At 38.9% G+C, this 15,814-nt stretch overlaps 8 protein-coding genes and 1 non-coding gene across 9 annotated transcripts; 4 read left to right on the top strand and 5 right to left on the bottom strand.

Moving 5' to 3' along the window:
• Window positions 1-214: 214 nt before the first annotated feature.
• Window positions 215-931, bottom strand: CCW14 (Ccw14p; the record flags this gene model as incomplete). Its single annotated transcript, NM_001184303.1, has 1 exon — window positions 215-931. One exon carries the CDS (start codon window positions 929-931, stop codon window positions 215-217), a length of 717 nt encoding a protein of 238 aa, NP_013495.1.
• A 319-nt stretch (window positions 932-1,250) lies between these two features.
• ECM19 (Ecm19p) lies at window positions 1,251-1,589 on the bottom strand (the record flags this gene model as incomplete). Its single annotated transcript, NM_001182279.3, has 1 exon — window positions 1,251-1,589. The coding sequence occupies one exon, from the start codon at window positions 1,587-1,589 to the stop codon at window positions 1,251-1,253; it is 339 nt and encodes a 112-aa protein (NP_013494.3).
• Window positions 1,590-1,994: 405 nt separating this feature from the next.
• Window positions 1,995-5,078, top strand: STE23 (metalloendopeptidase; the record flags this gene model as incomplete). Its single annotated transcript, NM_001182278.1, has 1 exon — window positions 1,995-5,078. The coding sequence occupies one exon, from the start codon at window positions 1,995-1,997 to the stop codon at window positions 5,076-5,078; it is 3,084 nt and encodes a 1,027-aa protein (NP_013493.2).
• Window positions 5,079-5,272: 194 nt separating this feature from the next.
• SNR34 lies at window positions 5,273-5,475 on the bottom strand. The gene has a single exon (NR_132233.1). It is a non-coding gene; the product is annotated as an SNR34 (small nucleolar RNA).
• A 358-nt stretch (window positions 5,476-5,833) lies between these two features.
• Window positions 5,834-6,004, bottom strand: RPS29A (40S ribosomal protein uS14 RPS29A; the record flags this gene model as incomplete). Its single annotated transcript, NM_001182277.3, has 1 exon — window positions 5,834-6,004. One exon carries the CDS (start codon window positions 6,002-6,004, stop codon window positions 5,834-5,836), a length of 171 nt encoding a protein of 56 aa, NP_013492.3.
• A 978-nt stretch (window positions 6,005-6,982) lies between these two features.
• Window positions 6,983-8,281, top strand: REH1 (Reh1p; the record flags this gene model as incomplete). The annotated part of the gene is made up of 1 exon (NM_001182276.1): window positions 6,983-8,281. One exon carries the CDS (start codon window positions 6,983-6,985, stop codon window positions 8,279-8,281), a length of 1,299 nt encoding a protein of 432 aa, NP_013491.1.
• Window positions 8,282-8,384: 103 nt separating this feature from the next.
• Window positions 8,385-11,027, bottom strand: VAC14 (Vac14p; the record flags this gene model as incomplete). Its single annotated transcript, NM_001182275.3, has 1 exon — window positions 8,385-11,027. One exon carries the CDS (start codon window positions 11,025-11,027, stop codon window positions 8,385-8,387), a length of 2,643 nt encoding a protein of 880 aa, NP_013490.3.
• Window positions 11,028-11,264: 237 nt separating this feature from the next.
• SWC7 (Swc7p) lies at window positions 11,265-11,663 on the top strand (the record flags this gene model as incomplete). Its single annotated transcript, NM_001182274.1, has 1 exon — window positions 11,265-11,663. One exon carries the CDS (start codon window positions 11,265-11,267, stop codon window positions 11,661-11,663), a length of 399 nt encoding a protein of 132 aa, NP_013489.1.
• A 91-nt stretch (window positions 11,664-11,754) lies between these two features.
• IKI3 (Elongator subunit IKI3) lies at window positions 11,755-15,804 on the top strand (the record flags this gene model as incomplete). The annotated part of the gene is made up of 1 exon (NM_001182273.3): window positions 11,755-15,804. The coding sequence occupies one exon, from the start codon at window positions 11,755-11,757 to the stop codon at window positions 15,802-15,804; it is 4,050 nt and encodes a 1,349-aa protein (NP_013488.3).
• Between the last annotated feature and the right edge of the window lie 10 nt (window positions 15,805-15,814).

Below are 15,814 nucleotides of genomic sequence, written 5' to 3'. Positions count from 1 at the left end.
AAAATATTTTTTTGATTTTCATTTAATATAGATTTATATACTTTTATTTGCTCTTTAAGAGAAAAGAAGTCGTAGTGAACTGGAACATAACGAAATAAAGAGGAGTTTTAAAATGTTTTTTGAAGAAATAAAATCATCCGCATCATATAAGAAGAGGAAATAAGAAATATAAAAGATAGATACCTTAACCCATTAGAAATAAAGTGATAGATAATTAGATTAACATAGCGGCAACAGCAGCAATGAAAACGGATTTTCCTGCCTCTAGAACATTACCAGAACCTTCAGAGAAAGTAGAAATAACGGCGGTAGAAGTTGGTAGAGCAGAGGAGACTGTTTCTTGGGACACGGTCGAAGAGGCAGCACTGGAAGAGTGAGCCTCGCTAGTGGAGGAAGCTTGCTTGCTCGAAGAGACATAAGTGGAAGAGGATTCTTCACTGGAAGGAGCCTTGGTGGAAGAAGAAGAGGAAGAAGAGGATTCGGTGGAAGAAGCCTTGCTAGAAGATGGGGCAGCGCTGCTGGAAGAAGCTTTAGTAGAGGAGGAAGCGCTACTGGAAGAAGCCTTGGTAGAGGAGGAAGCGCTACTGGAAGAAGCCTTGGTAGAAGAAGAGGCCTTGCTGGATGAAGAAGCGGATGAGGAGGCACTGCTGCTGGAATCGCCCAATGAAGCATTTTGTTCGGAACAAGAACTCTTGAAAGCAGAATAAGCAGCATCAGCGTCATTGTTTGGGCAGATGGAGTCTAGACATTTCTTGACGGCGGAGTTTTCGTGTTCACAGTAACAGGTGACTTGATTCAAAGAGTCACATGTGGAAGAGGATTTGCCGACTTGCGCAACACAGGCCAATAAACAAGCTGGAGGTGTTGCTAAGACTTCCTTCGACAACAATGCCAAAGAAACGACTGAAGATAATAAAGTGGTGGCACGCATGATAATATATAACGAGTGTTGAACGAGTGTAGTAGTGCTGTGAGCTTTGACCCTGTGTGTATTAACAACTGGCGAAATCTATTTATCATCCCTTTGTTTATAAGTTCGAGAGTGTTTATAAACGGTGAAAAATTCGTGAAAAATTAACGGAAAAATTGTAAAAAAGAAATAATGGGTCCTAATGCATGTGGTGCATGGGTCCAATGCTTCTATAAATAGTAATTTTCCGGGTAATAGGTTTTTGTAACGTTATAATGGCTTTACTATTGATGCTATATACAGGAAAAGAAAGTATAGAGGTATTTTCTAGTACGCTTCCTTACTGTTGTGGTGGAGTAGGAGGTGTAGGTGGTGTAGGTGGTGCAGCTGGTGTGGATGATAAAGACGGCGTGACCTTTAACAGATTTCCGTCCTCGTCGTATTCTGGGATGGGAATGTCCGTTCTCAAGTTTCCATCCTTACGCAATCTATCGATAACAATGGGCTCGAAAAATCTCGTGCCCGTGTAGACTCCCACAAGGCATGCGATACCTATAGTGACCATATCTAAAGTGTTCTTTCGCATATTGCACTGGACTTGACGTTTCTTGTGTTTGTTACTTTTGTCAGTTGAATGACTGAATAACACTACAATTGTTGTATTTTTCAGCCAATCCATTTCTTCATCGCGTTTCCCCTAGTTTATGCGGAAAAGATAGAAGAAGCGCACAGGCAAAATATGATGTAATACAATCAATTGTGGCCAAAAATACAAGAGAAGGGGATGACTGTAGCTGTATTGTCTCTATTCTTTTCAAGGGGTTGTTGATGTACCGTTGCTGAAGGGTTCGCTGTACTATTTAACACCCTTTGGGCTTTCTAGCTTATTGTTTAAGCAGCTTTTATTGGTGGCGTACATACTAAATTGTAAAGGCGCGCGCCGGTCTGTTAATGATGTTGAAATTTTCATTTCGAGGACTTCGCCCTTTTCTTCCTGAATGAATCAGAGAAAGTGAAATCAAATAGTAAGTCAGAACCAACCATTCGGAAGACCTCATTCTTGCTCATTTTGATATTGCTCTGTATGGGCGTATCTCTTTTAGCTTCTTCTTCTGCATTTGTAACTAAACCACTCCTCACTCAATTGGTTCACCTCTCACCTATCAGTCTCAATTTCACCGTAAGACGCTTCAAGCCATTCACGTGCTTATCACGCTATTACACAACAAATCCTTATAATATGACATCCAATTTTAAGACATTCAATCTGGACTTTTTAAAGCCGGATTTAGACGAAAGATCGTATCGGTTTATTGAGCTACCTAATAAGCTGAAGGCTCTGTTGATCCAGGACCCAAAAGCAGATAAAGCAGCAGCGTCGCTAGACGTCAATATTGGCGCCTTTGAAGATCCAAAGAACCTACCTGGATTGGCGCATTTCTGCGAGCATCTTTTATTCATGGGCTCTGAGAAATTTCCAGACGAAAACGAATACTCGAGCTATTTAAGCAAGCACGGTGGTTCATCCAATGCCTACACAGCATCGCAAAACACAAATTATTTTTTTGAGGTTAATCACCAACATTTATTTGGTGCGCTAGACAGGTTTTCAGGGTTTTTCTCTTGTCCTCTTTTCAACAAGGACTCTACTGATAAAGAGATCAACGCCGTTAACAGCGAAAACAAAAAGAACTTACAGAATGATATTTGGAGAATTTACCAATTAGACAAGTCTTTGACCAATACAAAACATCCATATCACAAATTTTCTACAGGAAACATCGAAACTTTGGGCACATTGCCAAAGGAAAATGGACTAAATGTTAGAGATGAACTGTTAAAATTCCATAAGAATTTTTACTCCGCTAACCTAATGAAGCTATGTATTCTTGGTAGAGAAGACCTTGATACTCTCTCTGATTGGACTTATGATCTCTTCAAGGATGTAGCCAATAACGGTCGTGAAGTACCCCTTTATGCGGAACCTATTATGCAGCCTGAGCATTTGCAAAAAATAATTCAAGTCCGTCCTGTGAAAGATTTGAAAAAACTAGAAATCTCTTTCACTGTCCCTGATATGGAGGAACATTGGGAGTCCAAGCCACCGAGGATATTAAGTCATTTAATCGGCCATGAAGGGTCCGGTTCATTACTAGCACATTTGAAAAAATTGGGCTGGGCCAATGAGCTATCTGCTGGTGGGCATACTGTGTCCAAAGGAAATGCTTTTTTTGCTGTCGATATAGATTTAACAGACAACGGGTTGACACACTATCGCGATGTTATTGTCTTGATCTTCCAGTATATTGAAATGTTGAAAAACTCACTACCTCAAAAATGGATATTCAATGAACTGCAAGATATCTCTAATGCTACCTTCAAGTTTAAGCAAGCTGGTAGCCCATCTTCCACAGTTTCATCATTGGCAAAATGCTTGGAAAAGGATTACATTCCTGTTAGCAGAATTTTAGCCATGGGTTTGTTAACGAAATATGAACCTGATTTGCTTACCCAATATACGGACGCTCTGGTCCCGGAAAATTCTCGTGTTACTCTGATCTCAAGGAGTTTAGAAACAGATTCTGCTGAAAAATGGTATGGTACTGCGTATAAAGTGGTAGATTATCCGGCAGATTTAATAAAAAACATGAAATCGCCAGGTTTGAACCCTGCTCTGACTTTGCCACGTCCAAATGAATTCGTTTCAACAAATTTCAAGGTTGATAAAATTGACGGTATAAAACCATTAGATGAACCTGTTTTGTTATTATCCGATGACGTCAGCAAATTATGGTACAAGAAGGACGACCGATTCTGGCAACCACGAGGCTACATTTACTTGTCTTTTAAACTTCCACATACGCATGCAAGCATCATTAATAGTATGCTTTCTACGCTATACACTCAGCTGGCCAACGATGCCTTGAAAGATGTACAATATGATGCTGCTTGTGCCGATCTTCGTATATCATTCAATAAAACTAATCAAGGCCTCGCCATTACCGCGTCTGGGTTCAACGAAAAATTGATCATTCTATTAACAAGGTTTTTACAAGGCGTTAATTCATTCGAACCTAAGAAGGATCGTTTTGAGATTTTGAAAGATAAGACCATACGTCACTTGAAAAACCTTTTATATGAAGTTCCTTATTCACAAATGTCGAATTACTACAATGCTATAATAAATGAACGTTCTTGGTCAACTGCAGAAAAATTACAAGTCTTTGAAAAATTGACCTTTGAACAATTGATCAACTTCATACCCACCATTTACGAAGGCGTTTATTTTGAAACTTTAATCCACGGAAACATAAAACATGAAGAAGCATTGGAGGTGGATTCTCTGATCAAGTCTTTGATTCCAAACAACATTCATAATCTGCAGGTTTCTAACAACCGGTTGAGATCCTACTTACTTCCTAAAGGCAAAACTTTCAGATATGAAACTGCTTTGAAAGACTCCCAGAATGTTAACTCATGTATTCAACATGTCACCCAGCTAGATGTCTATTCAGAAGACCTATCTGCCCTCAGCGGATTATTTGCGCAATTGATTCACGAGCCATGTTTTGATACCTTAAGAACAAAAGAGCAATTGGGCTACGTTGTTTTTAGTTCGAGTTTGAACAATCACGGTACAGCGAACATTAGGATCTTGATTCAGTCAGAACATACCACGCCATATCTAGAATGGAGAATAAACAATTTTTATGAAACTTTTGGCCAGGTTTTGAGGGATATGCCAGAAGAGGACTTTGAAAAACACAAAGAGGCGTTATGCAACAGTCTATTGCAAAAATTCAAGAATATGGCCGAGGAAAGCGCCAGATACACAGCAGCAATTTACTTAGGTGATTACAATTTCACACATCGTCAAAAAAAGGCTAAGCTCGTTGCTAACATTACAAAGCAGCAAATGATAGATTTTTATGAGAATTATATAATGAGCGAGAACGCATCGAAGTTGATTCTACATTTGAAATCTCAAGTGGAAAACAAAGAGCTCAATGAAAATGAATTGGACACCGCTAAGTATCCAACTGGCCAGTTGATCGAAGATGTCGGGGCATTCAAGTCGACGCTGTTTGTAGCTCCCGTTCGTCAACCAATGAAAGACTTCGAGATTTCCGCGCCTCCTAAGCTGAATAATAGTTCTGAATCAGAGTGAAATAGAAAGTGAAGGGGTTGTGTTGCACGACAACGTACGTACATGTATTTTCATAGCTGATTTTTTTACCATCCTCTAATCTTAGCATACATACCTCGGACTAAGTACAGAAACTAACTAAATTTGTTAGTTTCAATATTGAAACTGATCTTCAAGACTTTTTACCTGCAAGAGACAGTACGTAAATATATGAGTAATGTAGACTTTCTTCGACATCCCAATTCTATCGCCTCGTTTGAGACAACACAGAAATCGGACTTCCTATCCTGTCCAAATAAATTATTCTGGGAAACTCGTATTTCAAATCTTGTTTGAAATACTGGCAATTAACTACTGTTAGAAGACAGGTTCAGTCAACTGTGGCATCGTTTCCGTGTAAAAAATAAATTTTTGATTCACCCTCTTAAAAAAAAATCAGAAAAAATGTGGTAAATATACTCAAAATTGTTGTTGACTGTCGAAGTCCTGCCTTTTTATACAACCGGGAAATTTTTTGAAAGGCGAAAATAATGGAATTGATCCGGGTAATGTATTTCGAAAGTAAGAAATCTAGGGTACGGAATATCAGCAAGCGAATACAAGGAAGAGACAAAGCATATCTCGTACCTCGAGTTGACGAATCCTCCAACGATACTCAAGAGCACATATAGGATCTAAAGATTCGGGGAGCAATAGGACCATAAAAAGTACAAAGGCAGTTTGATATATGTATACATATAGTATTTATATATTCGTCATTGTTTATTTATGATGGCTTATCTGAATTTGTTGAAACCAATGTCGTTAGCTTTTTCTCTGAAACATTGACGACAGATGTTTAAGCCGTACTTTCTGATCAAACCGGTGTGGGAAGAACAAACACGACATTGACGGGAGCCTTTACCGTATCTTCTTGGGTGAGAGAACCAGACGTTTTCGTGAGCCATTTTATCTGCAATAATAGGAAACGTTGTTAGTACAAATGAATTCGGTTGATTGGATTCCAATTTTAAAGAGAATGAGGTTGATAACTCGTGGATTTTTTATACCTGTTATTCCGTCCATGCGATATGAGCTGATTCAGTGAAAGGTTCGTTTCAGCCAGCATACGCAATGATAATAAGCGCTATGTTGTTATGTTATTCTGCAGGTTATGCCGTGATTTGTTCGGCAAAGCCGTTGAATTCATTCCTCAGTCCTGGTAAAATGTACAATCCTGTCGACACGACAATTCTTCAATCCGTTGTTCATTGAATGAAATTCTAATATCAAAAAGAAGCGATTTGTCAGCAACACTTCTGTACGTCCTTATGATTTGAATCCAGAGCTACTTGTGTTTTCAGCATTACTTTCGACGTGGATTATTTCATCTCGAAGTTTTCATTTTTCAGCCTTCCTGTACCTCATAACCTTTAAATTCGAATAGAACTTGGTACATACCCTAATTTACACTTTTGTTCGTGGTATTTCAGCTATTACTTGAGTTAGGGAAAATGTTAAATGCGCGCATCTAATAACCATTAATTATATGTGTATCGCATAGCACTTTCACACAGCTATTTTCGCGGTGCCCCGTAGGGTGCTCCTGCCTCATGTTCCTGCACCTTCATGCTATGCTATGGTCAAGATCTGTCATCAGTTGTTTTGCGTGAAATTTTTCAGAATGACGAATAGACAAGCGCGAATTACAATTCAGTAAAAACAGAAAAGAAATGGGTTTTTTGGAGGTACAGGTGTTGTAGAATTCTGTCCTTTTTTTTTGGGTCGTTTCTTCAAAATTGCCACTCACGAAAGAGAATAAAACGACTTAGTCATATGCAATAGTCACAAGACGGTGGCAACACAGTTGTACAATTCATCTTACAATCACCTTATCATTATTGGGTTATAGCAGCTTAAAAACAGCAGAATTTACATTTTGAAAGATGAGCTCTACTTTCTTTACATGCAACTGTTGTGTTATTCAGTTCAAGACTAGTGATTTGCAAAGATATCACATGAAGACCGAATGGCACAGGTACAACTTAAAGAGAAGAATTGCCAACCTGCCGCCAATTGGTGCGGAACAGTTTGCTGAGAAATTGCAAATTTCAGAAAAGGAACAAGCTGAAAATCAGGTTGATGAGTTTGGTTTCCCTGTTCTAAAGCCTGTTATGAACCAAAGTAACGCTTTGCCTCAGAAACAGAAGAAACCGATCAAGTCAAAGAGAGGAAGAAAAGTTGGTACGAACTTATTGAAGAGGAAAGACAGGGATATTGCTAAAGAAAAACAGAATAGATCGGTGTCCCCTTCTGGATCAATATCTTCACAATTATCTAATTTGACAGTAGGAACAGAAAACACGAATACAGATTATGGTGAAGATACTGTCTCTGAATACGGTTTCACTAGTGACTCTAATTATGAGTATGCTACTAGTGATGAGGAACTAGATATAGCGGATAAGCCAAGTGATAAAGAAAATGAAAAGATTACCATCACGGAATGTATATATTGCGGGAAAGACAATAAAGAAGTGGAAAGAAATGTCAAACATATGTTTAGCGAGCATGGTCTTTTCATACCTGAAAGGTCATATTTGATTGATCTAAACGGTTTACTAGAGTTTTTAATAAAAATGATTGTTATTGATCATAACTGTCTGTGTTGTAACTTTCATGGCTCCGGTTTGGAAAGTATAAGAGCGCATATGGCTTCTAAGCGTCATTGCAGGCTGCCATATGAAACAAAGGAGGAGCGTCAGCTTTTCGCCCCATTTTACGATTTTACTTACGATGATCACTCTATTAGCAAAAATCTTCAGAATGACAGAGCAATTACTTCCAAGCTTTCATCTGTCTATGGGGCCAAAAATGATGAAGAAGATGGGGAGGTAGATATCACGTTGGTCTCATCCGAAAATGACATTAATGCAAACTATACCACCGTATCTATTGATGAATCTGGTTTAGAACTTACCTTGCCAACAGGCGCTAGGCTAGGTCATCGTGCGGGCCAGAGGTACTATAGACAAAATTTACCTTCGCAGCCAAACCCTAACGAAAGCAGAAGAACGATTACAGCTGCTGATAGAAGGATGGTCAGTGGTGTTACCGAGAAGCAATATAAGAAGGGTATGAAGAAAATGCAACAATTGGAGAAAAATGCCATTAATACGCAGATCCGTCGCGAAATTAAAAGGGTTAACTTTCAAACACATTACAGGGATGAGTTGTTGCAATAGGTCATCTTATGTGTCTCGGTTAAATATCTGTTTACGTATCTATTTATGTAGCATGTCAGGTCCATTTCTTAACCAAAGATGCTTTCAATCAGGTAATGGGTAGTTATTTTTTTAATTTATCGGATACATTGCGGTTGAATGGCAGACTGCCACTATCTTTTAATATGACAGAACTATTATCGTTGGGAGATTCCATCTCCTCGTTAATAGCTTCATTCATGGGCGAGATTGGTGTGACAATTTCTTGTTTATCTTCGTCAATACCGTCCAAAAAACTTCCAAGCAGAAGTGATTTATTGTTAGCACCATGGTCAAGCCTTATCATATCTGATGAATATTCATCTTCTTCTGAAACGGCCTTAAAATGATTAATTAGTTCCTGGAAATGTAGTTTACTTTGGCTAACGGACCTTTGCGAGATATCAGAATTGGAATCACAAAAGTTACTATTCTCCCTTTGTCTTATATAGTTGTTCATGACATAAGATTGGGATGTCCATATGTTCAAACTATTCAATCTGCGGTTCAATGTTTCAAATGCCTTTGACTGTGGTATAATCATCAGTATACCAAATAGACACTTATGCAGAAACGGATGTTTCTGTTGTTCTAAAAGTTGCAACCGCATCCTTGTGAAAACGGGTGATTCGAACAACTGAATCAAAATATCCAACTGCACTAGATCATTTAACTTCAACTCGTAGTTCGCGTAAGTTTGTAACACTGTGTAAGCTAACTCATAATTTTCTGCTACAAAACATAAGGATATCACGGACACGGGGTTGGGACACCAAGATTTGAATAAACTATTGAAAAACATACCGTCTTCACAAGTTCTAAGTTTGTTTCTTAACGACGACATCTCCGGTGAAGTTATTAAGTTTGTACTTAAAATCTGAATCATCATTTTCACAAACGTTGTGTCGTTATAATTGTCCAATATCGAAGAAATTACTTTATAAACACGTTCTGGTGATAAACGGGAAGATATCTGTCTCATGATAAAGTTTGCTCTAGTTTTCACCAATTTGGTATCTCTCTTGAATAAAGTTAATAAATCTTGAAGAAACTGACGTAAATAATTATCATTTGAGTCAGAACATAAACTCTGTAAGAGACTTAAAGCTTTCTCGATTAGCACCGAGTCTCTATTTGATAATGACTTCAACAAAGTTAGGAACATGCTGTCGTTATGTTTCAAGATTTGGTTTGGAGCCTTGTGATAAATTAAGATGAGCCAATCCAAGCAGGCAATCTTGGCATCAATCCTACTATCGAAAAACTGTAGAGTTAAGCTATTAACGATTGGCCCGTATGCAATTTTCCCGTCTGTCTCTTTTCCCACATATGAGCTGCACAATGAGAGTAATTGACCGTTCACCAGCTGAGCAATTTCAGTAATATGCGGATCCGAATCGCTCAATAGCTTTAAAAGCACAGAAAGAATTTTTGAAAGGAAGGGGATAAACACATTTGGAGAAATGGATAAAATAACCTGAATCCAGTGTAATGCAATCAATTGAATCTCTGCCTCAGATGATGCCAAATTGTTCACAAGAACGGTAATAACCTCTGGGAAATTGAGGTTGATATCTTGACCAGGTATATATTCTTCGCCATCGCGAAGAGGTTCTTGGCTAGTTGCCTCGCTATCTAGCAGCTGCTCCTGGCTTGTCAAGTGTCTTTCATCATCTGTCTCATTAGTATTAGATAATTTGGTATCATCAGTCTCCATACTCAGAGGTTTGGATAACCCACCTAATGCAGTCATTAAAGTTTTCTTCTTTTCAGCAATAAGTGCACCATCGGCCTTTTTCGTTGGAGTAGAACTGTTATTGTATTTATCTTCCAGCATTTTCAGTCTTTCCAGTCTCTTCATTTTAATTTCAGTTTGTAATTTTGAAATGCGGTCGACTTCGTGAAGTAGTGAGTCCATAAGGGTGTGTGTAACTGTTCTGACATCTTTATGAGAATCGCCCAAGAACGTGAATAACCCGCCAAGAAATGATGGTAGATACGATATGAGCTCTAGTCCTGGGGTATTGAGCAAGACTTTAAGCCAGTCAACTAAAAAAACACGCGTATCAGGGTTAATGGCGTAAATTCTCTCTGTTAATAAAGGAATAAATTTTGGTAAAGAGAACGCCAATTGATTATCTTGCTCATATTCTTCTTGGTAGACATCCCCGCTGATTGGATCCGTTTTTATGGCTGGAAGCAAACCATGCGATCCATTATTTACAATGCTTATGTAATTGGATGCTCTTTCAGCAACAATATCTTTTATCAACCGATCTAATAGTTCAGCTGCTCCTCGGACCGAGTTTTCTGTATCAGCACTAATTTTACAGAGTACGTCAAATATTTCATTGAAATAGACCAGTATTTCACCCTTCGCAATCTTTGCAATATTGTACAAACTCTCACACGCATAAAATCTTACTTGGTCATTCTGGTCGCCAAAACATGCGAGAACTGGAGGAAGAATATTCCTCAAGTAACGGCCAACATCGTTTATTCCTAAAGCAATTGCTGTGGCAGCCAAGCCCATTAATCCTGCATTTCTAGCCATGGGCTGATGCAAAGCGTATGCATAGTCTCTGCATAGTTCGTCTATTATCTTGTCAATACGATCATAGTCCCCTTCTAGAACGCATTGTTTGACCAACTTTTCCAACTCCAAGGCGGCAGCCTTCCGTTTTTCGTATAGTTTGTCGCTTAAACCTTTGGCAATCGATTTTTCCATGTTCCAGTTCCTGTTGTAGCCTGAGCAGATAAGCACAGCAGCATCAAAAGGTTCCTCCTTCTGCTTCTCTATGAACCTTCCTCTCGTGTTCTTTTTCGAGCATCGCGGAAACGCGATTTAAGACAAACAAAGGGAACGTGCTATTTCATCAAATCACGGTGTAATCCTGCTTTGTTTCTGCATTTACAGTTAATTCTCTACTTCGTTAGCTGCTGATAGGACTTCAAGATTCGTACGATGGATTGCCCCTCAAACGTTGTGTTATTGTTGCTGCAATTAGTTTTGCAGCGCCAACAAACTCTAGCTCATCGAGATAAGTCGGTTGATTTGCAAACGCTGTTAAAAGATCCCGTCATTGATAATGACGTACTAGTAGAGTTCAAGACACACAAGTTGGTGCAATTATATGGCCCTCAATACTGCCGCGACATATCTCTGAGAGGGCTCAAAACAATGGTTACAGATATCTTCGCAAACGGAATCCCAAAAAATGCGCAATCTTCAGGGAATGATCAACCAGTGACTGTAGTGGACCTGGCCAATTACTACTACATGCAGAGAATCAATGAGCTACAGAATACAGAACTTCCTCAATTGAAAGAGGCATTGCTGACAAGGCTGGAGCACATGATCTAATACGTATAACACGATGATCAAATTTTTTTTTCTTTCCATAGTAATGAAAAGCGATGCCTAGGCAAGAAACAGTACAAATGCCTAATGGCTTATGGTTGAACATGACAAGAGTGGGTCAAAGAGGCAGGAGCTAAGATCAAATATGCGTAATCTTATTACCTTGAATAAGGGTAAATTTAAGCCAACGGCGTCTACTGCAGAAGGCGATGAAGATGACTTATCTTTCACTTTGTTAGACTCGGTATTTGATACATTATCCGACAGTATAACATGTGTACTCGGTTCTACGGATATTGGTGCTATTGAAGTGCAACAATTCATGAAGGATGGTTCCAGGAATGTGTTGGCTTCATTCAACATTCAGACTTTTGACGACAAATTATTATCTTTTGTTCATTTTGCGGATATTAACCAATTAGTCTTTGTCTTTGAACAAGGTGATATCATTACAGCCACTTATGATCCTGTCAGTTTGGACCCAGCTGAAACTTTAATTGAAATTATGGGTACTATAGACAACGGAATTGCAGCCGCGCAGTGGTCCTATGACGAAGAGACGCTGGCCATGGTGACTAAAGATCGTAACGTGGTAGTTCTAAGTAAACTGTTCGAACCCATATCGGAATACCATTTAGAGGTAGATGATCTTAAGATTTCAAAGCACGTCACCGTTGGTTGGGGTAAAAAGGAAACACAATTCAGAGGTAAAGGTGCACGTGCCATGGAAAGAGAAGCATTAGCCAGCTTAAAGGCATCAGGTTTGGTAGGTAACCAATTAAGAGATCCGACCATGCCCTATATGGTAGATACTGGTGATGTAACCGCATTGGACAGTCATGAAATCACAATTTCTTGGAGAGGGGATTGTGATTATTTTGCTGTTTCTTCTGTAGAGGAGGTACCAGACGAAGATGATGAAACAAAATCAATAAAAAGAAGAGCTTTCAGAGTTTTTTCCCGTGAAGGCCAATTGGATAGTGCTTCTGAGCCAGTAACTGGGATGGAACACCAGTTAAGCTGGAAACCACAAGGTTCTTTGATTGCGTCCATTCAAAGAAAAACCGACCTTGGTGAGGAGGATTCAGTGGATGTGATTTTCTTCGAACGTAACGGTTTAAGGCATGGTGAATTTGATACAAGATTACCTCTAGATGAGAAGGTAGAAAGTGTATGCTGGAATAGTAACTCAGAGGCACTAGCCGTAGTATTGGCAAACCGCATTCAGTTGTGGACGTCCAAGAATTACCATTGGTATTTAAAACAAGAATTGTACGCTAGCGACATTTCCTACGTTAAATGGCACCCAGAAAAGGACTTCACGTTGATGTTTTCTGATGCTGGATTTATCAATATCGTTGATTTCGCTTATAAGATGGCGCAGGGTCCGACATTAGAGCCGTTCGATAACGGTACCTCTCTTGTTGTTGATGGAAGGACAGTGAATATCACTCCTCTAGCTCTTGCTAATGTCCCTCCTCCAATGTACTATCGTGATTTTGAAACTCCAGGAAATGTATTGGATGTAGCGTGCAGTTTTTCGAATGAAATATATGCAGCAATCAACAAAGATGTTCTAATTTTCGCAGCCGTCCCAAGTATCGAAGAAATGAAAAAAGGCAAACATCCAAGTATAGTCTGCGAATTCCCCAAATCTGAGTTCACAAGTGAGGTTGACTCTTTAAGGCAAGTTGCATTTATTAACGATTCCATTGTCGGTGTGTTGCTTGACACAGATAACCTTTCTAGAATAGCGCTTTTGGATATCCAGGATATTACGCAACCAACTTTAATAACTATTGTGGAGGTCTATGATAAAATCGTTTTACTAAGAAGTGACTTTGATTATAACCACTTGGTGTATGAAACTCGCGATGGTACAGTTTGCCAATTGGATGCGGAAGGCCAGTTAATGGAAATTACCAAGTTTCCTCAATTGGTACGTGATTTTAGAGTAAAAAGAGTCCATAACACATCAGCAGAAGATGATGACAACTGGTCTGCAGAAAGTTCTGAGTTAGTTGCATTTGGTATCACAAATAACGGTAAGTTATTTGCTAATCAAGTTCTTTTGGCTTCGGCAGTTACTTCCTTGGAGATTACCGATTCCTTTCTGTTGTTCACCACGGCACAACACAATTTACAGTTTGTGCATTTAAATTCCACCGATTTCAAGCCATTGCCTTTGGTAGAGGAGGGTGTGGAAGATGAAAGAGTGCGTGCCATTGAAAGAGGTTCCATTTTAGTGTCCGTTATTCCATCTAAGTCTTCCGTTGTTTTGCAAGCCACACGTGGTAATCTAGAAACAATTTATCCAAGAATTATGGTACTGGCAGAGGTAAGAAAGAATATCATGGCAAAACGTTATAAAGAGGCGTTTATTGTTTGTCGTACACACAGAATTAACCTTGATATTTTGCATGACTATGCGCCAGAGTTATTTATTGAAAACTTAGAAGTATTTATCAACCAAATCGGAAGGGTTGATTATCTCAATTTATTTATTTCCTGTTTGTCGGAAGATGACGTTACCAAAACAAAATATAAGGAAACCCTTTATTCAGGTATCTCGAAGTCATTTGGAATGGAACCAGCACCACTGACTGAAATGCAAATATATATGAAAAAGAAAATGTTTGATCCCAAAACCTCTAAAGTCAACAAAATATGCGATGCTGTGCTAAATGTTTTATTAAGCAATCCTGAATACAAGAAGAAATACTTGCAAACGATCATTACAGCATATGCATCCCAAAACCCTCAAAACTTATCGGCTGCACTAAAACTAATTAGTGAACTAGAAAATTCTGAAGAAAAAGACTCTTGTGTAACTTACTTGTGTTTTTTGCAAGACGTCAACGTGGTTTATAAATCTGCCCTATCTTTGTATGATGTCAGTTTAGCATTATTAGTCGCCCAAAAATCACAAATGGATCCTCGTGAATATCTGCCATTTTTACAAGAATTACAAGATAATGAGCCTTTACGCCGTAAGTTTTTGATTGATGATTACTTAGGGAACTATGAAAAAGCTTTGGAACACTTGTCCGAAATTGATAAAGATGGTAATGTTTCAGAGGAAGTCATAGACTATGTTGAATCTCATGATTTGTATAAGCATGGTTTAGCACTTTACCGTTATGATTCTGAGAAGCAGAATGTTATTTATAACATTTACGCAAAGCATTTGTCATCAAATCAAATGTATACGGATGCGGCGGTGGCGTACGAGATGCTAGGAAAGCTCAAAGAAGCAATGGGGGCATACCAATCAGCGAAAAGATGGCGTGAGGCCATGTCCATCGCTGTTCAGAAATTCCCAGAGGAAGTTGAGTCAGTCGCAGAAGAGTTGATATCTTCTTTGACTTTTGAACATAGATATGTTGATGCTGCTGATATTCAATTGGAATATTTGGACAATGTTAAAGAAGCCGTAGCTTTGTACTGTAAGGCCTATAGATATGATATTGCTTCTCTTGTGGCGATAAAGGCCAAGAAAGATGAACTCTTGGAAGAAGTTGTCGATCCCGGTTTAGGCGAAGGTTTTGGTATAATTGCAGAATTACTCGCCGATTGTAAAGGCCAGATTAATTCACAGTTAAGAAGATTGAGAGAGCTACGCGCGAAGAAGGAGGAGAACCCATACGCCTTTTATGGCCAGGAAACTGAGCAAGCGGATGACGTTTCTGTTGCTCCTTCTGAGACGTCAACACAAGAATCATTCTTCACCAGATACACAGGCAAAACTGGGGGTACTGCAAAGACTGGTGCTTCCAGACGTACAGCTAAAAACAAGCGTAGGGAAGAGCGTAAGCGTGCTCGTGGTAAGAAGGGAACTATTTATGAAGAAGAATATTTGGTTCAGTCAGTCGGAAGATTGATTGAGAGGTTAAACCAAACAAAACCAGACGCTGTGAGAGTTGTTGAGGGTCTTTGTAGACGAAACATGAGAGAGCAAGCTCACCAAATTCAAAAGAACTTTGTTGAAGTACTTGATTTATTGAAGGCTAACGTTAAAGAAATTTATTCTATTAGCGAAAAGGATAGAGAAAGGGTTAATGAAAATGGGGAAGTATATTATATCCCAGAAATACCTGTTCCAGAGATTCATGATTTCCCTAAGAGTCATATTGTTGATTTTTGAGCATACCATT

The sequence above is a fragment of the Saccharomyces cerevisiae genome, chromosome XII, assembly GCF_000146045.2.
Source record: "Saccharomyces cerevisiae S288C chromosome XII, complete sequence".
In the NCBI taxonomy this organism is placed as follows: Eukaryota; Fungi; Ascomycota; class Saccharomycetes; order Saccharomycetales; family Saccharomycetaceae; genus Saccharomyces; species Saccharomyces cerevisiae.
Note: the sequence above shows the minus strand (reverse complement) of the source record. Positions and strands in the feature narration are given on the sequence as shown.